Here is a 25,895-nt window from a genome sequence, read left to right as displayed (position 1 = left end):
AGAACCTCAGGGTGACCAAGGGAGGAGGAATTCTTCCACTCAGCCTTACACACATGCAAAAGCAAACACTGGTAGGTTGTTGTTGTTGTTATGGCTGTGTGATGTATGATTATTTATTTGCATAACTTCTGAATTCAGAGTTCAGAAGTTATTCAGAGTTGTTTAAAGTGCTGATATCATGCTGCATTGTGGAAATTGCTGCTACACCTAACCCCAAAGAAAACCACAAATTCTCATTTTCAATTCTAGTTGTGTACGTAAGCTACAGATAGGTTACCTAGACTGAACTTGTTGATTTCTCTGGTTTGAACATTGTTGCAAACATGCAGGATAATGTTAGTTCTACTCTTATCTTAGTATTTATTTATAACAAAGTTCTAATAATTTTTGACATTTGACAATTCAGAAATCTCACATATCATGTCTTTAAGGCCACACATAACCATGATTTAACAATAATAAGAAGAGCACATTTTCTTGATGCCATGTGTAATAAGAATGAAACTTATAGTACTTGATTATAGATCTATATCCACTCAAAAACTAAAACATCTCTACAAAAAACGCCCACATGTTAAGGGCACAGTTCATGTCTAAGTATTTTTCCAATTGTTGAATGATATGCAAGAAGACTTGACAACACCCTTGATGAATAATTAAATGATAATAGCCCTTGTGTATGATTTCCCAGAGCAGCCATACACTCCTGTAGCCATAAAGTACATCAATAACGTAAATAAGACATGATGAAAACATGCATTTCCTGTGAACTCAACCTTGACCCTGACCCCAACCCTGAGAGCTGACAAAATCTTTAGTGGTGATCAGGACTCTGTCAAGTTATATTTTGCAACGGTCATTTCATGTGTGTCGCATGACATGTGTCATACACACGAACATAGCGTCATGTTTGGTCAAAGGGATGACCGTGGCTGTCAATCAACAGATCCCATAAGACGCATCACAAGGACGAGCCTGGGGCTTTGTCCTCTTAAGGACTGCCATCATTACATAGGTTATATGGGCAAGAGAGTGGAGGTGTGTATGCTTGTGTGTGTTTATGAGAGAGTGGAGAACCTTGGGGGGTAAGCAATGGGGCACTTGAAGGTTAAGTAAGTGCATCCCTAAATGGCAACACAAGATTCCACAAGGGATATGAACCTCTGCCCCAAACTACACTCGTCAAGACCCCTACACAAGTAAGCAGCCCCAAGAGGGTGGGGGCGGGGGCACTGGAAAGACAGCAGGCTGTCAGTGAGCGAGAGAAAAGACAAGCAGAAGATAAGTAGACTTGACTATTAATGGACTATCGTCTTCACAATGACATGGAGGTAGAAAAAAAAACACCTTGAAATTATGGTAAACATGAACAAGAAGGAGAGAAAACTAAAACAGTTTTGTTAGTTTTATTATTATTTGTATTTACAGTTTTACTTTTTTGAAAATACTTCAAATTCATTTTCAGTTGCATTTTTATTTTTGGTTACTTCCTTGATTCTTATTAAAACATTTGGTATTTATTTCTTCCAAATACCTTTCCACTAATTTATTCCACTCTGATGAAGACGCACCCGGCAATAACACCTTAGTCATTTAATAATGTTCTTTTCTTTCTGAAATGAGCTATTTCAGTACCTAAAGCTTTGAGAACTGGTATTGCCAGCTGATTTTAGCTTATAACAGCTAAATTGACTCAGTGTGCAGTGTGTAGCTACACCACAAGCTCTTACAACTGTAAAATCTACCGTTCAGAGCATCCAACATCTTGGTTGCAATTCTTTGATTCTCATATCTAAAATGTACTTGTCAAAAATGCTGATGCTGAATTGTTGAAAATGTGTTGACCTACAGCATGTTGGTTGACTTGGTTTCATTATATCGAGTGAAAGGTTGAAGATGTATGCAGGGCCGTGTGGTGCTGAATATCAGTCAGCAGTCACCACACACACAGAGCAGAGGTGGCTAAATGGTGTAGTTTTAAACCAGGACTGAGGTTCTGGTTGCAGATGCCAGTGTAGTGTGCATCCATCATGTTGCTGATTCTTTTGGGCCAGTGAGTGATGGGCCATAGTCAGCCGGTTGGCTACTGGCACTCAACTTCAGTTTCAGCCACTGAGTGAGAGACAAGGAGCTGATGTACAAACCCACTGGGAGACACAAGCATCGCAAATGTGTCACACTGTGAAGAGACAAGGGGGCCCCCCACGGGTCGAGGAGAGGGGGAGTTAAGGTGCCAGAAAGAAAACCATACGCTGCAGGATGGTGCTACTCATAAGGAGGGATTCTTTAAACTTGACTTTAAGCCGAGGAACATCTTTTGGGGGATAAAGGTTAGTCTGAATACAGCAGCACTCCTCCTAGGTCAGCAAATGAAAACACTGGCAACGGTTCACCCCTTAACTTTTACACTGCCAGGCCAACAATGTCATTTTCCTTGTCATAGTTTTATCCCATAAATTTAGTGCTGAAACCATTAGTACAATAGACCAAAATTAATGGCAAACTATTTTGATAACCAACAATTATTTAAGGTGGTTCTCAAGCAAAAATGCTTAAGATATGATGGTTCCAGGATCTCCACCACAAGGATATTTAGCTTTTTCCCCATCTACAATCATGAAAAATCTTTGGCTTTTAAATTTTTAAACACAGAGCATTTGAAAGTTATCCTTTCACTGTTGACATTATTTTCTGATGACCAAATGGCTACTCATTGAATAATAATAAAAACATCTGGTTTATCTGCAATAACAAAAAATATTGAATATGAAATTGATTATGTTTACAGATGTGTCTGGAACTGGAATTCACAGTTTGACACAGGTCAAAGCCCCTTCATTCTAATGATATATTCATGCAACAGGATACAATGATGTGTTTATTTGTGTTCCCATGCACAAAGCCAGCTCCATACAGAAATGGCCTTTCCAATTCAGTGTGGAGAAAAACTTGACCTCCACATCATGCACCATCTTTGGGATGAACTGGAACATAAAGCCTGACCTGATCACTCAACATCAGTGTTGGACCTCACAGATGCTATTGTGTCCCTATAAAGCAGCAGGTGGAGGCACAGGTGTCTACATACTTTTACACAATGTATAGATCTGCATTTTACACTTCATTTCTCATTGAGGCACTCTGATCAGCACATTTTTATTTTTTCCCAACAGTCTATAATGATGTTGCAAAAAGAGCTTTATGTTTATGGCTTATTTTGATTGGAATAATTTACCAGTACGCAGTTGATCGTTGTCCTCATTTGGTTTATTCAGGAATGCTGTTTCTTATTTAAAACTCAAATTGATTACAGTCCTCCTATGATCATTTTTATTTGTTGTGCTTTTTCATTATTATCCTGTTATTGGAATCATTTAGTCTTAACTGTTTATTTTATCCAGTTTTTTTTTTTTTATTTATTTATTTATTTTTTTGCTGATTGCTGGCTGTTCTATTCTTATTGGCTTATTCCTATTCCTTTTTTGTTTTTGAGGGCTGACCTGAAAAATAAGTTGTTTCATCTAAAGGGATTTATCCTAATATACTGTAAAATACATTTGAATCATTGTTTTGTATTTTCATTGAATAATCTTTACCAAGCAATAAAAAAACCAACCATTTTGATCCTGCTTTCTTAAGATTTAAATCACTATATTCAAACATTTGATACTGTTACTCATCTAAGAGTGCCATATATGTGTAATGACAGTGGTTAGGATAACGCTTGAGTAACTCCTTGAGTAACTGTCAAAGTTTGCATGTCCAATAATATATATATAGTCATACAGTATAGATTTACAGATGAACCTTGGCAATGATGCTGATATTTGACCTTTGTGTCTCGATGTAATTAATAGGGCCTTCTGGAATAACTACAGAACTTGTGCCTGAAGGTTCCTTCTGGCCGGGGGCCATGGTCAGCTCAGTACAGGGGGGCCCAGCTCTTGACATGGCACTGCATTTACTGGGGTGAGAAGTGACGGTTCAGGGGCTAAAGGTCAGGAGGGAGGAACGAGGACAACGTTGTGATGAGGGACAGCCCAGTCTCTTGTCGGCTTGAGCGCTAATTTGGTAAGGCAGGGGGTCGAGGGGCTTCCACTCAAGCTTTTCTGATCCTTTAGAGGACCACCAGGTGCTTGGAAGATGACAGGCTCCAAACAGCTCCTCCAGCAACGTTTATCTTTTTTGCTCTTAAGTACGTTGTTTCTTCTGCTTTCCGACAACCCACTTTCCTCTCTTAAGACTTAGTAGTAGACCCTCTGATAACTCAGTGCTGTTACTCTGCATGTCTGCCCTTCTCTTGTGCAGCATCCTCATCCACCCACCCACCCGCAGCCCCCTTGTACAGTGGTAGCATTCTGGGTACAGCTGCCAGGGTCTAATTGGTCCCTTTGGGCCAGGGAAGAGCTGGCAGTAGCCCGCTAAAATGCTGATCCCGACAAGGAGGAGCAGGCATCTGGTCTGAGCGGACGTCGCTGCTAAATGGTTGGTACAGCCCACTCACAAACACATACACAGAGGCATATGTACTAGTAAAAGGTCTTTCAAAGTCACAGCAGATGTGAAATACACTTATATAAGTCAAGCCATCCACTACATAAAGTCAGAGTAGAGCTTCAAGTAATTATCTTCATCATCGATATGTCTGTCGATTTTCTTTTTAGCCCACCAGTGAAACCAACGAAGAAGAGGAGAGGGACTATTCAACGCAGTTGGCTTGACCTTAACTTCCTCTGCAAAGAAGCCAGCTGGCCTCATCTTAGAGATCAAGCACCCACAAAGAGCGCCAGGCCTCAAAGCCAGTTTTGCAGTGTAGCTATATGGTCATGTGATGCAGTAGGGACAATGTGAAAGACATGTCTGTAAAACGAGGTGAACCGTACCAGTGTGAATGGATAAGCTGGAGGCATGGAGCAGCGGTGTGTCGATCTGATGGTGTTTACAGTCTGATAACTAAACATATCCTTCACTCAACAAAATTAAAAAAAAAAGGTCCCACAAAGCAACCTTCATGACCAAACAACACAGTAACTGAGTCTGTCTGTGGCAACTTAAATGAGGAAATACTGCAGTTACACATGGAGAAGTGTCTGTCCTCCTGTCTAGCCTCCTGTCTGTCCTCCTGTCTGTCCTCCTGTCTGTCCTGCTAATTCTTTGTCACATTTCTGCTTGAAAAACAGTGTCTATCACCAGCAAAAACATTTAACTCTCCAAGTGAGGCTCTACATCTCTGACAACACATTACAGAATTTTGCCTACTTGGATATCTTCAATGCCACTACATTCTTCTCCTCGCAGTGTAAATGACTAGAATTCGAAGCTCAAAAAAATATAGGTTACATTAATTGAATTTCCTGTATTTGCATTCCAGCAGATACAGTTAATGGAGGCTATTTGCCAATCAGTCCAGCATTACTGTCATCGAATGAAACAGTCAATGATATCAGCTGTGTCTCCACAGAGACAGAGTGAAGTATTTAACAGGTAAGCCCCACAAAGGAGAGGACACAAATTAACCACACACAAACAGACACACACGCACAGAGAAGCCCCCGGACAGGAGACAAATTGACCACTTCCCATAGAGCAATTCACAAGGGAGCAGGGGACAGTAAACGGCAAATGATCAATATCGCTTTCTTCAGGAGCGCCCACACAATATTAGCCTCACACGTAGATGTATTTAACACGTAAACATACATGAACATGTGTCAAGGGGGCAGTTTATCATTCTTGTGCATGAAGATAATCTTTTAGGCCCAAAAGAGGACAGTTTGATCCCTGGTGGTCCTGTGTGAGTGAGGAAGTTGTGATGCTCCTGTCCTCTTTAAACAAGTGGCTTTCTACCCCCACCCCTCTTTTTTACTCCTCTTTAACTCTGAAGCTACAATGACAGGAGACAAACTAGCTATTTCCCCCAGAGCAACTCACCAGGGACAGCGGAAAATGAACTGCCCCGGATCAATACTGCACTCTCTCTAACAGTCACTCTCTGCTCTCCTCCACAGTTACCTGGAGAACCATGCTCTCAAATAAAAAGATATAGTAATGAGTATAAGTATAAAAATGCTGAAGCTACCAGCTACAAAGTCATCTCTGGGCAGTAGTGCATTACTTTAACCCATGATTAAAGTAAAGAATGATGATCCCATAGTTATATACAGTGCTGCTCCTCAACACAGATAATCTGGGAGCAAGAGTTCACCAGTTAATCAGGTTGCTGAGCCATCAGTGACTATGTGCAGAGCCCCCTCTGCAGCTCACTGACAGGAATGCAACAACAATGCCAGTGCACATGCACATACGCATACATGTCCAGGTGTGTGCTTGAGTGTGTGAGTCCTGAATCTGGCTGTACACCCTGACCCACTCACAGGTGAGTATAAATAGTACTGACCCCCAATTCTGTGAATTAATGCCAAGTCTTTGCTGGCCCAAGAAGACGAGATGGAAATTGAGACCAGCAGCTTTCTCTGACCAATCAGTGCTGCTACCTGCTGTCCACTGACAGACAAACGATTCTCACTGCCAGCAGACTCTATGCACTGCTGATAATCAACCCACAGCCAGGCTTTAAATTAGGAAGAGGACATCTAATCATCAAATTGTTGTGTTTACTAATGTTGATTTCTACTTTTCTTTAGCTGGGTAGTGCTGAAATGATTAGTAAGATTGAATTGGTTCAGGATATCAAAAATCATTCATTGGCAAATACATCAACAACTTTAATGATATATAAATGATCATTTTACATCTATGTTTTGTTTTGTCTTTGTAATCAAATGCATATACACTTTTTTACAGCTGGATGGCCAAAAACAAGTCACTGATTTTGGACACAGGGATATTCAGGCTGTGAAGGATGCCGCTCAGCCTTGCCACGAATCTGGTGCTGTGGCCTTTGAAGTATTGCAGCCAAAATTTGCCCTGCATTCCAACGCATTTTCCAAATATACCGCTATTATAAAAGACAAGACTGTCAAACTGTTGACAGGACATAAAGAACTTCAAACAAGGTTGATGACTCTACCTAATATGAATTTTTGATCCATGGTGGTTCTATATTTGTAAAAAAAATCCCCTCAAGCTGAAAAAAATGACTTAAAAGTCTGCAACATCATCACCATATAAAGTCCACTGGCCAAGCGCTAACTCTACTGTGCATATTCAATGGGCTGCATAACCAGAAAGCAAAATTTTGGGGCGTATGCGCTAGGCGACCATTTCTCATTGGTTTGAATGGGAACTATCTTGGCATCCGCTAGAAGCCCCCAGCTCTGCCTGCATGACTGCTGCTGGGAACAACCACAGCTTCCAGCGTTGGAGTTACCATTCTAAAACGGTTATTGCTGATGCCAACGACACTGATGACAACTCATTGACTGTCATGTTGAAGCTACAGTGTTACTGTAAATCTTCAGAGCTGTTTCAACTGAGAGTGCAGGAGGAATTGATCCACTTAGTGCTGCGATCACTGTACATGTGACAGATACACACAGCCACACAGATAAACACAGGCACATTCCTCCAAACCACACACAGTTGAGGACTCAATTACTCTGTTCAGAGCAAATCTCACTGATTAAATAGGTTAAGCATTAATTATTCAACCAGAGAAGGAGGGACCCTTGATGAGGTGGGAGGCAAGGGAGAATGTAGTGAAGGAGCATGGGGGATACATGATGGAGGGGGATGCAGTGTTCTACTCAGGCTATAAAACAATACACACCCAGCGCAGCTAATCAATACAGCCCTGCTGGAATTAGCAGTTATCTTAAAGCCCTTTAACAAGAGCCTGCTGACTGACAAACACAAACAATCATCCATTATTAAATACCAAAACATAACTGAGGTCCAGTGGAGTAGGGGGAGGGGTGGGAGGGACACATGAAAGCAAGGTTTATACTCTACACAGTGTCACCCAGTGCCAAAAACTACATCCTTGTGTCTTTCCATTGTGCACCAAATGCTTTGCAAGTTGTCGCAGGGTTTGGTCACGCACCTAGCCAAGGTAAACTAGCCAAGCACCAAGTGATACTTTGCTGATTACTACTGTTACGAGACAGCAAGTTTAGCCATGTTGGATAATGACATTCTTCCAGTAACAGTCCTTTACTTCTTGCATATTCACAGAATATATGGTTGGTTCAGTCCATCTCTGGTTTTTCGGTGAATACTGCAACAAACAACACATCGAGCATAAACCTTGTTGCTGATGCTGTAGCTTGAGCCCCATCTGCAGAAGCCTGACTGTAAACAAAGCTGGAGGGTTTTTAGTGGTGTGGATGTGGAAGGAGGGTAAGGGGGTGGAAGCCTTAATGGAGGGAGAGTTGGGTAAAGGGGGAGGGGGAGGGAGCAACAGATTAATGAAAAGGAGAAAGAAGGACAATTCCACTTTTCAGTGTACAAGCATTCAATTCATCTACATTGTCTGGAGTCAAAAGACAAATTTATCACTTCCAAAATGTGGATAACAATCCCACAATGCTAAATAAAAAATGTGAATGCAAAACTTTGTTAGGTACAGTAGTACAAAGACAGTTTAGGTGATCATTTTAATGTGGACAATTGTTTTTGTTTTCAAATATAAAACATAACCCACATAATTTGTATGAATCTGGGATTATCTGAATACTCTTGTAGTGGGCTCTGCAAATTTCTTAGCAGCTAGCTAAGTGGAAAGATTAGGCTTTTCAGAGATTGTAACAGTTGCAAATCAAATTCTTCTGATGAGGCCTTTTCTACCAAATGAATATACATGAATGGTTGACGGTCTCAATGAAACACAGCTTTTTAAATAAACAACAAAGTTCAGACATTACAAAGACGTCACTACTACAATAGTACAGAGCTGAAAAGATTGTTTGATAAATCAACAGAAAAAATGATCTGCATCTATTTATGTAATCAATTAATGGTTTGAGTATGTTTCCATACCACTGTGAAATATTTACTGAGTATTTTTGAGTATGTTTTGAGTATGTTTCCATACCACTGTGAAATATTTACTGGGCTCCTTTTCTTTGTCTTGTGTAATACTAAAGTGTACTGTAAGTCGGACAAACGGAGCAATGTAATGCCGTCATTGGACTTAGGAATTTTTGTAACACGTTTCAATATTTTGGAGACCAAAGCCATAGTGTAACAGTAACTGTAATATTGATCAATATATGTATTGTTGTGTGCCCGACATATCAAACAGTCAACATCAGTTAAACTAGTAACAAATTCGATTTTATTCATGGAGCACTTAATACAGTTTTCTCTCAGAATATTAGTGAATCCAGCAGTGAGACTGTTTCTCCTAATATAGTTTAACTTTATTAAAAAAAAAAAAAAGATTAATTACAATATCAACGGCATTACGTTTCACTTCTGTATCATACCAACAATTTGCATTCTTTTTGCAACGAAAAACTGTTCATACTGTGTTGGCTAAAATGAACCCCGAGATGTAATAACATGGAATTCTCTTTAAAAAGAATGAAGGGAAAGCGAGTGGTTGACAGGACCAATCAATCATTCAGTTTACACCTGTCCATCATGTCTCTCCACATTTGTTCCTAACACATTATTCCTGATGGTTAAATCTGAGCGACACCTGTAGGGAGGTCATGCTGGGCTTAAGAAGCCTAACCTCTGTCTGCAAGCAGGGAGGTCAGGGACGTAAGGGAAAGTGGGGGCTTTGAGCTCAGAGGTTTGCATGCCAATCGTGGCTCACAGTTAAATACCTTGGGGGAGAGGACGAAACCTAACTTTGTCATGGCAGGGATAGAGATGCAGAGAAAAGGGAGGAAAGAAGGGGGTGAGGGGTGACAGAGAATGGAAAGGAGGTACTCATACAGGCGGAAACAGAGTAGTAGAGACTGGTGGAAGAGATAGTAGAGGGTCACTGAATAACTCAAGACCAGAATAGACTTGGGGGGTTCGGGTGTCAAGGCCGGTATGACTGAAATGGAGAGTGGGAAAGGCTGAGAAAAAAAGTCAAGAAGACGAGCGGTCAAGTTTCTCGTCAGGCTGGGGCTCTGACCTGGAGCCTGGCTCTGGGATTTGGATGGAGAGTCAGGTGGAGCGTGTGGGTTGGGAGAGCATAAGACTTAAAGGGGGACAGGAAGATAGATACAGACAGAAAGACAGAGATCAAACATTTTGAAAAGTTAGGAGCCATGCAAAATTCACTAACATTACAGGAATGTGGGACTTTTACTGGCTGCACCAACCTAGTAAGACTTGCAGCCAAGACATTAATTAAGGGAATACGTTTAATCCCTGTGGGTGGGGAGGAAGTAGAGAAATAGACTGATGGTCGGGTGAGCAATCACAGAATGTGACTGCTGCAGATGGAAGACCAGAAAGATGAATAGTGTGGAAAGTAGTGATAATGGTTTCAGAAGACACAAAAATCCAAGCTAAAAATCCTTAAAACTAAAACTGTGATGATTTCAAAACCATACAAGATTTTAAAAAGCTGAATACACGCCAAATAGTTAGAATGGTGTTTCTGGCTCAAACTTTGATGAACAAGAACAGGTTGAAAGTCGTCTGGTTTTGAAGAGGATTTGAAAGTCCGTCCCATTCAGTACACTTGTCACGGTTCGGGGCGCGTGTGTAACGTTCGGTTCATACACACACGCAACTTCTTTTTCTCATTTACTAACGAGGCAAAGCGTGTACACTCCAGAGCAGCAGGTGGCGGCACAGAGCTGGATGCCATCCGCCAGTAAACAAGTAGACGAGCTATGAGTCAGGTGTGTTTCCGGCATCGCGGCTCGCGGGCTAGCTTGCGAGCTGTGGTGCCGGAAACACAGCCAACTCGTCATAACACTAGCTCGCGAGCCGCGATGCTAGAAATGCCCACGACTCGAGTCAGAGGAGGAGGAGCAAAGCACAAACAGCCGGCTACGCTCTGAATGAGTAGCAGACGAGCGAGTGAAGTCTCTGGGTTAGACTTCCTCCAGTCAGCATGAAAAGCACATACCTGTCAGTGTACAACAGAAGCCATTCTTCCACTTCTGAAATAACATAATGTTACACAATGTTCTGCAGGTAGCCACAGACTACTATTGGTTTGGTGTGTAGTATATTGTAAATTGGCTATTATTATCTCTATTTGGGAACTTTACCCATTTACACCATTCCTACCTCAGTACTCTATTTTTTATTTGTTTTATTTTATTTTAGTATCTCTTTTATTTTTCCAATCATGTATATAATGTTTTACTACGTTATTGGTTAAGAGACAATGGGCTAGGACTGAGTTTCCATGGTGATTAGGCAATACTGACTGAAGTGATTCAAGTGACTCGCACAACCCGGTTCAGTTTAGTGAGTGACTCAAATCCTTAACAGGAACTGCATTAACCAGCTCTGCTCCAGGGCTACTGAAAGTTTCCTGACTGTGACTGCTCACTACATTACATTAGTGACAGTGAATAACTATTTGTTCTTAGCATTTGTTAAAGATACCTTTCTTTGCCAAATAAATGAAAAGCATGTTGGAACTAGCAATATCACCTCTCTTGCAATGCCAGAATCTACCTACCGGTACTTTTGACCTAAGACTGTCACAATGATGTATCAAATGTCAGACTGCCTCATTCTTTCAGTTTTAACCTGACTATACAAGACATAATTGATTTTCCTAACGATCAGCGTATACCGAACCGAACACCGTGACCACAAAACTGTGATATGAACTGAACCGTGGATTTTGTGAACTGTTCCACCCCTAAAAAGCTGCAAATGTTGATAGTTGAACGGTTTCTATAGCTGAACGTATGCTGAGGTAGTAGCAGAATGGGTTAGGGTTACATTTGAAATGGAAAAAGCTGAATATTTCCAAAAGTATAAACAATGGAAAAGTCAAAAATACAAACAGTAATGTCCCTAAAAAGCTGAACATTTCTATAGTTGAATTTTATCCTGAAGGACAAAAAGCAGGAACTTTATTCCACCTGACCTGATGTGAAAGAGTAAAATATTTTTACAGGTTTGAAAGAGAATATCAAGATAAGAAGCATCAAGCATGGAAAATCACAGTCTTTGAAACCATCATTTCTGATCTTAAATATTTTCCGACAACATGAAACGCAATATATAGAGTTTTTAATTAATGTGAATGACTAATTGTGATGCATCGATATAAAAGTTTGGCTGTTTCCATAAAGTTATTATAACTCTTACATAACCACAAATAAATGCATTTCTTCATCACTATGCATCCTGCAAACAGCTGTGTTTATAATAAAATCATGGTATCAAAAATAAGCTGCGTTTTACTTTTACTCATTTCTGAAACAAATGCATGCAGTAGCCAGAAAACATTCTCAGTTATAACACTCAAATAAACAATCGATTACAGTAACATTTCACTCGGGCTGTGTGTAACTTAAAGTAATAAAAGATACATCTTGATTGACTGTGGCAACAAAAGCCAAAAAGCCAACCAATGACATTTTGATTGAAATGTTGCTCAACCTCTTTGTGTAGCATGGAAACAGCTGACCAATTTTTCCTTACTGAGCCCTGATGACATCGAAGCAGTGAGGACAGAACTCACGTGAAAGAATCCAAATGTAATCCATCACTCAGAGTAAAAATCTAAGTGACAAAAATCATCATCTAATTGATCATCTTTCAGGGCCATTAAATTAACAGCCACCTAGAGTTGCCCCTGATTACACAACTAGAATGATAACACCAACCAAAAAAGGAAAACAAAGCACAGTCTGGACCACGTGAACTGGAATTTAATCCACAGTTCAGTTTAGGTTGTGTAAAGCTGGTCCAACAGTCAACCCCTTTACAAGACGATTTCATTACGTGATTAAACTGCACAGTACAATTTATAAACCTCCAAGAAATCCCCAACAAGACCCTGAAGTCATAAACCAGCCCCGTGTCAACAGCCTTGGCGAGTGCCAAGATAGTCCTGTTTCAGTCAACCAGTGACCATCACCACCCCCACCAGTCACACAATCTGTGCCCTACCATGTGACTCATACCCATGTCGGGGGGGGGGGGGGGACCAAAATAATTAACATGCTCAGCGCTCTTCAGTCTCTTTGCTCGTCTTCCCACGTAAACAGCAAACCCCCAGTGATTATTATGGTAACACGTCAGTGCGTGCAGACATATGGAGGAGAGCTGGGGGGATAAGGTTACTGTTGTAGGGTCGGGAGTACAGCAGGGTGAAGAGTGAAGAGTGGGCAGCTATACCAGCATGCTCTCCAGCTGACAATAGATGAAGATTTATGGGGAAGCTTCAAATGGGTCCTGACTTTCTTGTCCCTGTTCCTGAAGTGCTTTATGCAACAAGACCAAAACCACACAGGAAACACAATGTTTAATACAGCTGAGTGTAGTTAAGTTTTGCTCCATGACTTTAAAAAGAGGCTCAGATGAGCAAAAACTGCTCATCCTGCTTTCGATAATTAATATTGAAAGCTCTTTCGAATTTAGTCATCTTGACAACTATATTATACTTGATTATATAATACAGTTGTCAAGATGACTAAATCGAAATGAGCTTTCAATATTAATTATCGAAAGCAGGATGAGCAATTTTTTTGTTCAACCCTGCCTGCAATTTCACCCACTTATCCTGTGGGCACTAAGGCGAAGGGTAACTGTCTTCTTTTTTTTTTCTTGTGTTATGACGAGTCTTTTTCAGAGATCCTTCATTGATTTGTTGGGAAGACGGTTTACTCGTGACATATTTGAGAAACCAAACGTTTGTCTTTTGTTGTTTGATGTCAATTACCAAAGGGCAGCGTATATCTTAGATCCCAAGCCAATTCATGGTGGTAAAAGTTAGACGTGTTTAAATACAGCAAAGGTTATGATCATAATAGAACTGCGTAATTAATAATAATTACACAGCAATTAAGCCAAGTGAAATATATAAATAAAAGAGTTGCAGTTTCTTCATGAAAGCAAAATTTGTAAGTTTGTAAAATTTAAGTACTGCAGTGTTACAGACGTGCCATTCACCAATAAATGGCACGTGCATTGCCTGCCATGTGTTCTCAAAGAACTAGAAGGGCTCTGTGTCCTGTTAGGTTTCTGATTTTTTCAGACAGCCTGGCACATGGGCCACTCCTCTGGATACCAAGAAAACATTTACCTCCTTAACTGGGAAGGAGTCCTAGTCATCTCAGGCTAAAGTTTCTGAACTCAATGATATTGATTACACATTTCAACACATGCCGTTCATCCTCTCACAGATACGTGGGATAAAAGCACCCCCTCCAGGGGCAAAAGCACCCGAGCCCACCTCAGAGTTCAGTCAAGAACACTCAAGACTAAACAATGCATTTTGACTGTTTAGTTCTCAAAAACCACTCAAACTAATTAACTGATTATCAAAAAAGTCAAGGATTAATCTCACATGATTAAGTTAATTGTTGCACCACTGATTTTTTCCAGGAAAATACTTGAACCTGTTGAGCAATTTGAAACTTTTTCAGCAAAACTTTTCAGTACATTAATCATCAGACTAAGTTTAGCAAAGTGTTGACAACAAGTATATGTGTCTTCAAGGCCAGCAAGGTCCATCTGCATGTTGCTCTCAAATGAGACAGAACTTTAATTATGGCCAGTTGACAGTTTGATGAGAGTCTGTGGAAGGAGGGGTCTCACAACACAGAAGGAGAGGAGTTACTCATGTGGCCATACTGTAGGTCTGGAGGTAAGCACAGTTCTCTGGGTCCTGGGAGGTTTATTAAAATGCCAAATGTACTGAGAGCGTTCTGGACAGGACACCATCTTGCAAGAGAAACTGAATCATTCACAGAACTCAATAGCCATAGTGCTTATATATAGGCACAAATGCATGAGGAGGTTCAAGCTAAAACATAAACCTTTGTAACTCTCCTGTTTGGCCTAAACCATTATGGCAAGGCAACAATTCTGGCAGTATAATTTGTTTGCTTGTGTGTGAGCTCCCGTATTTTGTAGGGCACGTGTGTGTGAGACAGATATAAAAAGAATGGAGGAGAAAGCAAAGGACAAAGCAAAGCACAGAGAGAGATACACAGAGAGAGAGAGAGAGAGAGAGAGAGAGAGATACAGAGAGAGAGAGAGAGAGAGAGATACAGAGAGAGAGAGAGAGAGAGAGAGAGACACAGACAGACAGACAGACAGACAGAGGTCCACCTGTTTGACACAGAGAGCCTGAGAAAGTCCAGAAGACACCAGTGTGTGCATGGTTGTGTGTGTTGTTATTAGGTGGAGGTCCACAAATGTGTGTGTCGTTCCACTGATGATACTATGGGAGCACTAAGGAATGGCATTCAGAAAACGGTATGTAGAAAAGCAGCTGATGGGAGAATCACACACAGCAACACACACACACTCTCACTGACAAACTATTAAAATAATTTGACTGATGAAAAGTTCAGAGAAATATCAGCACGTACATACATTAGATATAGAGTGACTGCTCCAGTATGCACATAGCAACATCAGCTGTGTGCTGTAATGTCCAAACAAACAAACCAACAGTGAGTTAAGGTCCTCTATAACATGCCTGTGTGTGTGTATGTGGGGTGGTGAGTCAGTGAGAGGACAAGTGGCCGTGGTGTGAAGGAAAAGTGGGAGAAACTGGAGCAAGTGTGAACCAGAGAGTGATGCAAATAAACAAACAAAAATAAACAAACGTGTGTTGTGCCAAGCTGAACTCAAAAAAGGACTGGTAGTGCAGTACAGTCCAAAGGCAAACTTGTTGGCACTAACATTTTCATATAACTTAAATTAATGTTGGAAATGTGAGAGAGAGAGAGAGAGAGAGAGAGAGAGAGAGAGACACACAGAGAGAGAGACAGAGAGAGAGACAGAGAGAGAGAGAGAGAGAGAGAGAGAGAGAGAGAGAGAGAGAGAGAGATAGAGAGAGAGAGAGAGATGCTTATTTTCATACAAAATCGATGTTAGATTTAGTCAAACTTAATCCAAACATTACGGCCCAAGTCATGTTGCATTGTGATATCCAACATGCATCAATTAGTGCCCATCAACCTTAAAACTGTAGTAAACAACAGGGCAAAACGAAACACCAAATTCTTTCATTTATGAGAGCAAAAAAAACCAAACATCACATATTTGGCATTTACATCCTAATCAATAACCACAGATTAGTCAAAAGGTGCTTTTGCTGCTGTGTGGTTGAAACAAATGAATACACAAATGAATTCAGTTAATTTATGACTACTTTAATATGTGATCAGTGTTCAGTGCCAGGCTGATCTGTTTCATGAATAACTTGAGAACGGACTCTGAAAAATGTTTTCCTGAGATCCTCAAAGTGTTATACATTACGGCTGTTTGTTCATTGTATCCCATCTGTATTTGCGTGTGTCCATACATACAGCAGTGTGTACATACATATCACTGGAGAAAGTGGAAAATGTCAGTGAGAACATGGCCTTCATGCAGAGCAGCTCGCATGATTTATGGGTGAAATAACTGGGATCACTGTAGGCACGGTAACAGGATCCCTGAGGGAGGGGGTGAGGAGAGAGGAATCCTTTGTGGTGGTAATGGCTCCATGGTATGGGGGGGGGGGGGCCTGAGCGTGTGCGCGTGTGTGCGCGTGTGTGTCACAATGTAACTCCAAGTCCTGTTTGAGTGAGACATCCCTGAATTTTAATATATATGAGACACCGAATCAAAGACTGGTTTTTACTTCTTCACGTGGTTTTCACAGTTACAATAACTTCATTCATTTAATTATGTTGGTTGGCTGGTTGGTTTTCCAGCAGGATTACACAAAAACTAATAAACAGATGTTAACAAAACTTGAATGGAGGACGGGTCTCAGCCCAGAGAAGCATGCAATTTTTTTGATGCCCATCAGAACAAAGGAATGGGGCCAGGGCATTTTCATTAAGGATTAATGCATAGATCTTGTTTGTTTTTGTTTGTTTAAATCATGAGCACTTAGATGGCTGGTGTCTTGCAAATTGTTGCAGATCCAAATAAAAATCCAGATCTAGTGGATTTATGTGGAAGAGGCTTGATCATTGTAGGATTGTCGGGTCTTTGTGGAGGTATGCACTCTCTCTGAATTTTCAAAGCAGTTACGAGACAAACGCAGAAGGCAGGGCGTCTGAGTACAGACACTGGCCCACACTTCTAGTGGGACATAAGCGATGACTGAAAAACGATTATTTTTACATAGAATATTTATTGTATATTAGGTAAATCCTGCATACATACACATACAGAATTTTCCACAGACGGTCTGTGACTAGGGGTCATCAGAGTTAATGCTGCTGCAGTTTCTGAAAGAAATTGATGTTTGACTGAAAGATTAATGACAAAGTAATCCACAAATTAATCAATACTGAAAATAATAATTATTTTTAGAGTCATAACTTTTCAAAATATTGACTAGCTGAGGCTCATTTCACATTAGCACTTTAAATATTTTTCAGAAAGGGATTTACAGACTCAGATTAACTGACATGACATTAAGTTCACACTAGAATAAGATTATACAGAAAATGCATGCTGTCTGCAAAGTGATATCCAGTACTGGGCTTAAAAAAAGTCACAAGGCATATTAGCAGTTCAGCGAGGACAGCCACAGAGAGAAAAAAGACTGAGTGAGACTGGATGAGAGATGGTGAGGGAGGAAAGAAACCGGAGTGAGATAGAGACCTAAAACACTCCAGAAGACGGTCACATGGGGCCTGAAGCCGCACAGCTCAGCACTCTTCCTCCCTGTATTCCGTCCGTTCTTGACATTTATCTGCTTTATTAGATTATCTGGGCTACACGGCTGTCTCCGGACACATGCATTCGCATATAGATATATACATACACGCACATGCGCAGGCACGCCTGCGCGCACGCGAGCACACACACACACACACACACACCTCTCGAGTCATTAGAGCCCTTAACTGCTTACTTAGGTTTATGCACTCTTTAAATTAAACCACAGATAACCGAGCACCTCAGAAAACACCCGCCCGCTAAAGGAGAGGCTGAAGCTGGCCACTGAGGGGAAATTAAGACACATTGTTTGTGAGTGTATTATCATGCATGTGTGAGTGGTCATGAGGTTGGGTTTTAACGGGCTCATCTATAGGACTCTGCTTCCCATCATTAGTAATTCAATTTGCTCTTTATTAGCAGCTCTTATCAGAGGCACAGCGGCAACGAGCAGCTTTCCTCACTCCATCTTCCTCCGTGTACACCCCTGCTCCACCTTTCCTGTGTCTCTGATTCTGAGTACCCATCTATAATTAGAGATGCATGTGTTCTGAATGTAAGACCATTCAGGCTCCCCACAAGACAAAAGAGGAATGGAGGAATGATGAAATAGAAGAAAGGAAGGGGTAAAAGGGTCCAGGAGGTGTGAGAAAGGACACATAAAGTTAAAGAATCAGAAAAAGAGAAGCAGACTGATAGACGCAGAGCCATAGACACGAATAAAGCCTAATGTTAATAGTGATGGCTTTTCTAATGTCTTCTGACTCCATTGAGTATGGGAGATTACACCAAGATGGGCATGAGGCGTGTAGGGTACGCACAGAATGACCGGAGGGTTGGAGGGGCAAAAGGAGGGAGTGAGGGGGAGAGAGGGGTAGGGAGGGGGCAGTAAAAACAATGATTGCTTTCCATCAGGTTAGGCCTATATTCTACAGTTCGTTAAAACAATCCAATTTGCAAAAGGATAATTATGCATTAGCTCCTTTTTATCTACTGGAGGGAGAGTGGTGCCAGGGCTTGATAGTGGTGGCGCTGCCTGCCTCCACCTCTGCAAATTACCCGCTATCGGCACTTGTTCGCCATCACGGTTGAATTGGGCAATCAATTAACCTTCCCCCTCCTCCTCTTATAGTCTGCCTGTAAGCCTCTCCTGACAGCCAGCAACACAATGCCTCAACAAGGGCAACATGGATGTGAGCTGCTGCCCTCTACTGGAAATAACTGGAACAGCCGCTGTCAGAGGTTCAACTGAAGGGCCAATTACTTGGACCATTTTTTTTTTTTTTTTTTAAATCTACAGACCAATTATAAACAGTTTCAGGTATGTCGTGTGTTCATATTGGAAAAATTGAGAAAAACATTTTGCTAAAGAAATAAAATAAGGGAGTAGGTAAAATAATTCACAAATGGAGGCGCTCTTTTCTCTTTCTCTGTGTTGAATTACCATTTAAAAAACACAGACTGCTCTGTCAGCTTGTGTTATGTAATTTTCTATACAAAATGGTAAAAAAAAAAAAAAAAAAATGTGCTACAATAATTATTATACAGAGTATTAAATACTATATTCTACTAATATATCCTTGGCAGTAGTCTGAGATCACTGAGGCACAGGTGGTGCAAAATTCACAGATGTACTGAAGGGAGTCACAATGGCATGTTAGAATGAAATACAAGTCAACTGGAAAACCAAGCACAAATCTACAATATCTATAAGTTCTATTCAGTGGAAGTATAACAACAATCTAGATAAAGTATCGCACAAAAGTCTCTTTGTTTGAGCTAAAGATTTCTGACTGCATAGAACACAGTGAGACACAGTATTGGTTTGAGGTGTAGCTGGCACATAGAAGAGGTTGTATAATTTGGCATCATGCATATGATCGTCATCCGGAGGAGGCAAGCTAAAGGTTTATCCTTCCATACTGCATGAGTGTGTCCTCTGAGTGTGGCTTCTATGTGCAAGAACACCAAAACTGTTGAATCTCTGTTTTCTCTGTATTTTAAGAGTTAAATTCCTAAATCATATGAAAGCAGACTACAAAAATGTACAGAACAGAGCACAGACAAAGCCTCTTTGGCAGAGAGCATACATTCACAGACGACAACATCACTCTGATTGGATTTGTGGCATATTTGGCACAAGTTTGTGGACAAAGTGGATGTGTGAATGGGTGCATTAATAAAACACAACACATAAATCGAGACAAAGATTTTGATTTTGACAAAAAAAAAAACTGCCAGTTTCCTAGGATATCTACTGAAATTCAAACAAATATTACTCACTGCTTACAAGAATTAATAGTAAATATAAATTATTATTTGTTTAATTGAGACCATTTTCTTTCCAATTTGATGGAAATGCATGGAGATCCTGAATCTTTACAGTTTTTGAAAGTTTGATGGACTGCTGGTGAGTTTCTACCTAAAACAAGTTGTCACAGCACCACCAAATGGCGACAGGGTCTTAAGTAATTTAATGAGTGAGACTGTTGAAGGTGAGAATTTAAAAGTATTTAGAATGTTTATCTGCTGTGCATCTTACTGTATAGTTTTTGAAATCCACTTGCTTGTAATTAGGGGAAGAGAGAAAGAATATTAAAAAGATGACTAAAAATAAAAAATAAAAAAACTAACTAGATAGCTACAGCAATTCAGACTATCCAGATTAGATATGTTCCCTCTTAACTATGGTGTGTTATGTTCCATGGATGAGCATTAACTTGACAGCTCCTTACAGCAACTGTCCATGAAAAAATGTGTGACAGAAAAATTGCGTACAATGAACACTCTGAGGAAACTGAACTTAACAATACTACACAGCAACAATCTACAGTCTGTTGTGTGCTCCTTACTTGTCCTTGAGGATGTGTGGGACAGTCGCCTCAACCTGTGTCTACCAAAAGACACAAGCTCCCTGGAGGGCGTCCTCCTGACTGCTATGGGACTCCTGATTGAGCGGTGAATCCGACCCCGTGTGGAGTACTTTGTGGCTGAGGGGCTGATCCCCCTCTCTGACCCACCTCCACTGTGGTCACAGGACAAAAGGCAAAAGATTATAGTGCAAGCAGTCATACACTAAATGCTACTATTTGTCATATGATAAAGAAAATCTATTTAAAGGGAAAACAATTTACACCTTAAAGTGTGTTTACAGAGTATTAGACTTCTACTGCACATGCATGAAAAAAATGTGGAAACATTGCATTGTGGGTAATGTGGGAACCAGGATTTGAAAAGGAAGTAGAATGTGCAGATTAAGAAAGTTGTTAGCTCTCGTTCTGCTGAACTGATTATGATCATTTGTTTTTAAACTGTCCTAATGAGTCAACAGGGCGATACAAGTGTGATGTTACAACAGTGGACTCCTTCCCAAAATGCAGCAAAATAGGCTTTATACTACTTTTTTCACACATGCAGCGGTACTTCTCAAGACCCATTAACACACTTAAATGCGGAAAATTGGTGGACTTCTTGAATTCATGAGCTGTCCACAACATACTCTGCTGACACCTCCTGGCAAAAAAAATAGTTACACTCTATGAATTTAAAAAACATAATTAGAGAAGTTCTCAGCACAGAAAGTTAGTAAAACTAGCAACCATCATTTACTTACCTACTAGCAGACTTCCTGATGATTTTCATCCTGCTGCGGAGCTTGAACCCACCAGGAGAGGGAGTAAGGGCAAAACGCTGGGCTCCAGATGGGGAAGTAACAAGCACTCCTCTCACTCCTTTGTTGCTTTTTTCAGACGTCCAGTGGAAGGCAGATCTACAACGACCCACTGCTGATCCTCCTGTCACTGCTGGCAAGGTGCTCTGACCTCCAGCCTTCCAGCTGTAACGGCTACTCAGTGTGGAGCTGGTAGAGGAACCTGCAATTTCCTTTGTTAAGTTAGCAGGGGGTATGGAAGCTGTTCTGACTTTCTTGATGGACTCTCCCTTCTCCTGAGCTCTCTGGGAAAGAGTCATGGCTTTGGGCGATAGTGATTTTCGAGATGTTTTAGCTTGGGACCCAGAGGAGGAGGAGACCCATTTGTACTTGGAGGTCCTGGGGACTACAGCGACTGAGCTTAGCTTACGGGGTAACTTCTTGGCAGGGGTTCTCTTACTGACTGTGAGTAAGGGCGAGCTTCCACTGGCAACTCTTGAGACTGACGTGGGTGAAGCACTCACAGCTTTGCCAGTAGGTGAGGTAATGTAGTTAGCTTGTTTAGGCCCCACTCCTACATTCTTGCTCTTTATCCAGATGAACTTGGATTTTTTCATAAAAGATGCACCGATTTGGCCATGGCGGGTCTGAGATATGGGGATAGTGGAAGGTTGTTTCGATATTTGAGACAGAGCAGAGAGTGGTGGAAGAGTATCACCAGCAATGGGAGTAGCGGGAGGTGTTTTAATAGTCTGTTGAGTCTCAGTGCTGATTTTGCTTGGCAGTGGTGGTTTTATCTGTTCTTGACTGCTGCTATTTAAAGTGCTTGAGGTGCTGGTCTTGACCGAAGAGAGCACTTCTGATGAACTACTGATTTTCTTTTCTAGCAGTAGTACACGCCTGCTCTTAGCACTCTGCTGTAATTCCTGAATCTGTCTTTGAAGCGTTTCATGTTGCAGACTAGCACCTGTTGAGCCTGAACCTCCTTTTCCATCAGCTGCTCCCATTTTTCTAAGTGCGTCTGTCATTTTTCCCTTAATCCCAGCGACGTTCTTTATAAGTCCTTCTCTGTTCTGTTGAGAGATCCCTGATGATAAACTGGCAGTTTTGGCACCATCACTCCACTCTCCTCTGCTGTGGCTCGGCAGTGAGGTGCTGCGAGGTAAACTGTGGGAACTAGACTGATGAACAGAGGAGGAGGTAGACGCTGAGGGATGTCCAGCAGAGGACTGTGAGTTCTTGTTTCTCAGGGAGTAGGTTTTCCTCCAACCTGCACGGCTCTGAGGAGCATAGAGACTACCTCTGGAGCTCTGAGGATGGATGACAGATGTGCTACAACCTTGGGCTGATGTTGGAGCTTCAGGTTGTCTCTGTTCGACTCCTGCAAATGGGGTGTCGCCATGGACACTCTTGTGTTTATCGATTAGATCTGAGAATTAAAAAATAAACATTATTTAGTTGTTCAATCAGAACAAAACAAACCATGTAAAAGAGCCGTTTTACCCAACAAAACATATTGCTCAATTTCCTTTAGTGGTATTTAGACACATAGTTTTGGTTCCACCTCCAAACATTATCTTTTCCAAATCAGTGTGACTATGGATATTCCAGAGAACGTGCTGTCAACAGTTTTTAGTGTGACTGAAGACAGGTGATAAATCATTGGAAAAGCTTGAATAAGTGAATGGAGAAATCGATAAACTCCAGATGCTCTAATACAAGCTACAAGGACTCACTGAAAGGTTTTATAAGAGAGAAAAAGAAAGAAATCTTCTGTTTTTGAACTTGCACTAAGCATAACTCAACCTCTGCACTGTAAGGAGGTAAAACCACCACCCTGACAAAAATTTCACTCACAGCAATGTCTAAAAAGCAAGTTAATTTGCTTCTGTAGGGGCAGCTGTAGCTCAAGGGGTAAAGCAGGTTGTCTGGTAATTGAATGGTTGCTGGTTTGAGTCCCGGCTCCCCCCTAGCTGCATGTCAAAGTGTCCTTAAGCAAGATGCTGAACCTCAAATTTCTCCTGATGAGCAGTAGATGCCTTGCATGACAGCCTCCGCCATCAGTGTGTGAGTGTGTGAATGTGGAAAGTATTGTTAAGCACTTTAAGCAGTCAGTACACTGGAAAAGCGCTATAAAAATGCAAGACCATTTACCATTTTATCAATCCATCAGGTCGCAGGTTTTATCTCCTTTGAGACGGCAATGAAAGACATAAGAGTTTGTTTTATCTGAACCCAAACTGAAGTTCAAAAAGGAAGTCAATAAACTGCCTCAATCATGTTTCTTTTCAACTGAGAAATACTGCAAAAACTAGAACATTTCACTCAGCTTGACTTCTATGACTCCCATTTTACTTGGCTTAATCAAACAGACATGGCACAGCTTCAGCTGGTCCAAAATGCAGTACCTGGGCTCTTAACTAGGACTCGTTAGAGATCCCACTGATTTTCCTCACAGGAAAACACTACTGACACTACACTACCTTACACTACTGACCTGCCTCTGTAACTACTTTTTGGTTATGCTAAAATTGTCATTATGATCTGACAGCAGAGTAAGATACAGATCAACTGTGTAAAAATCCACTGTCTGTGGCTCCACCCAGTGGCCCTAATTTGACAAGAATCCAGCACTCCCGTCTAAATACAACCAATCAGCACCAAGGGGAGTGTCTGAGAGTGTCAATCATTCTCCTGCATGTGTTGCTGGCAGCCTCCCTCCCTCATGCAGCGTGTACTGGGCAGTGCCCCTTCCCCATGCAGTGCCTGCTCTGACCTTGTCAGATATGTTCATGCTCAAACTGTAAACAATGGCAGAGAACAGACAACAACAAAGCAGAAAAATGTCCCACCATTGCCCACGTTAAACAGAAGAAATAAGCAGACTGACGAAGAAGAGCAGTGTAAAAACGAAGAGTGTCATTTCAGAGGTGGAGGGAGCTGCAGGATGTTTAGATCTACGTTTTAACCACAATGGTAAGATGGCGGCAGTTACAGTAATACTCGCAATTGCGCATATCAATGATGTTGCAGTCGAGCTATGTAGCTTGTTGGTACATCTATGTATTTCTGCTGTCTTTATATGGACTATTTTTTGTATATTATATGCTCTGTGTTTGCGTGGCCATTACTTATCATTTTCGTGTACATTTTATATATTGTTGTTGAACATTGTTACATTGCTTTATAGGAATTAAGATTTATTTTAATCTGCTTTTGGCTTTTTTAAACAAAATGTGGTTTTGCCTGATTCAGTGTGCTGTACGTCTACACTTTTTTGTATTCATCATGGCTTTGATTCATGCTACTTAAATGTTCTACATAGGTTATTTGGCCATTTTATTATTACTCTATGCAGACAGTAATATTTTAAGATAACATATTACTTTAAAATTAAATCAAGTGGTAATATGTAATATCCTGCATTTTCATAATGATAATAATACATTTATTCTACATAGCTCTTTTTAAGGTACACAATGAGCAGGATAAAAGAGAAATATAAAAACAACACACTAAAAGTATAAAGAAAGAGACAAGTTATATATTAAAAGCAACCTTATAAAGGTGAATTTTGGTGAATGAAAGTAACTTGCCCAACACTGCTGACTACTATCTCTAAGTAGTCCCTCGACACGTTGCTGTATGAAAGAGTAAGAGTGCATCTACACCACCGACACCACCACCACCATCATCATCCTTATCATGGTTTAGACCCGTTTCTTTCGGAACAATGTTGTTTGTAGGGTAACTAACGTAAAAACTAAAAAGGATCGAAGCTGCTCTGGCGGATCTAGGTGGACGAACGCCGTTACCTGGTTTTCCCATTTTATTTCTTACTCACCAGTACTGTGTCTTCGACACATTGGCATATAATCAAATACTGCCATATGCAGTTTGTTTGGTGTACCGACCATTTACCTTCATGCCTTACTGTTGAACCGCTAAGCTAGCAAGTACGCGCTATCTGCTGCGTTGTTATGACAGCGAACTTAACTATTAACCTGATGACAGCATTAATAGCAAGATATTTACTTATAGTTCAAATCTTATATGAGGTGTATAACATTTACTAACATTACGTATGTCCACATACAATATAGCATGTAATGTAACGTTTGAAAGAGCACTTAACAGTTACATCTGGATGTGTGGATAATCTGAGTTTGGGGCAAAGCTAACGGTTAACGTTCGTTTTTCTAAATCGTTAAAAACGCGGAAACCAATATCCACACGACAGCTCCAAATCTAACAACAATTGAAATAAGTTTTCTAACCCGCCTGGCATCTGTCAATATAAAACAAACGACATTTACTTTGTAGAAGTTCAATTTGCCTCTTCAGCGCTTCTCTCTCCTCCATGTTTACGACTGAGACGTGACGGCACAAAACAGCGACGATAATAGGCGCTTGTAGATGATGAGTTGTTTAGTGCCCAATCACAGAACGAGGTAAGTGGGCTTGGGCGATCCGGCCCTCGGCTTAGTCTTACAGGCTGGAATCTCATGACAGTAAAATAACGTGTGTTGTT

General features: G+C 40.9%; 1 protein-coding gene across 1 annotated transcript in view; it reads right to left on the bottom strand.

Annotated features, from left to right (window-relative positions):
* Positions 1-25,834, bottom strand: part of zc3h3 (zinc finger CCCH-type containing 3) — a 63,591-nt gene extending 37,757 nt beyond the window's left edge. Inside the window, exons 1-3 of the mRNA XM_037113990.1 lie at positions 25,681-25,834; positions 21,329-22,793; positions 20,568-20,740 (exon numbers count right to left, since the gene is read on the bottom strand). Coding sequence (XP_036969885.1) covers positions 20,568-20,740; positions 21,329-22,793; positions 25,681-25,726 — 1,684 coding nt within the window. The 5' untranslated portion in view covers positions 25,727-25,834. The remainder of the gene's footprint in view (positions 1-20,567; positions 20,741-21,328; positions 22,794-25,680) is intronic.
* Positions 25,835-25,895: the final 61 nt, after the last annotated feature.

The sequence above is a fragment of the Acanthopagrus latus genome, chromosome 11, assembly GCF_904848185.1.
Source record: "Acanthopagrus latus isolate v.2019 chromosome 11, fAcaLat1.1, whole genome shotgun sequence".
NCBI lineage: Eukaryota > Metazoa > Chordata > Actinopteri > Spariformes > Sparidae > Acanthopagrus > Acanthopagrus latus.
Note: the sequence above shows the minus strand (reverse complement) of the source record. Positions and strands in the feature narration are given on the sequence as shown.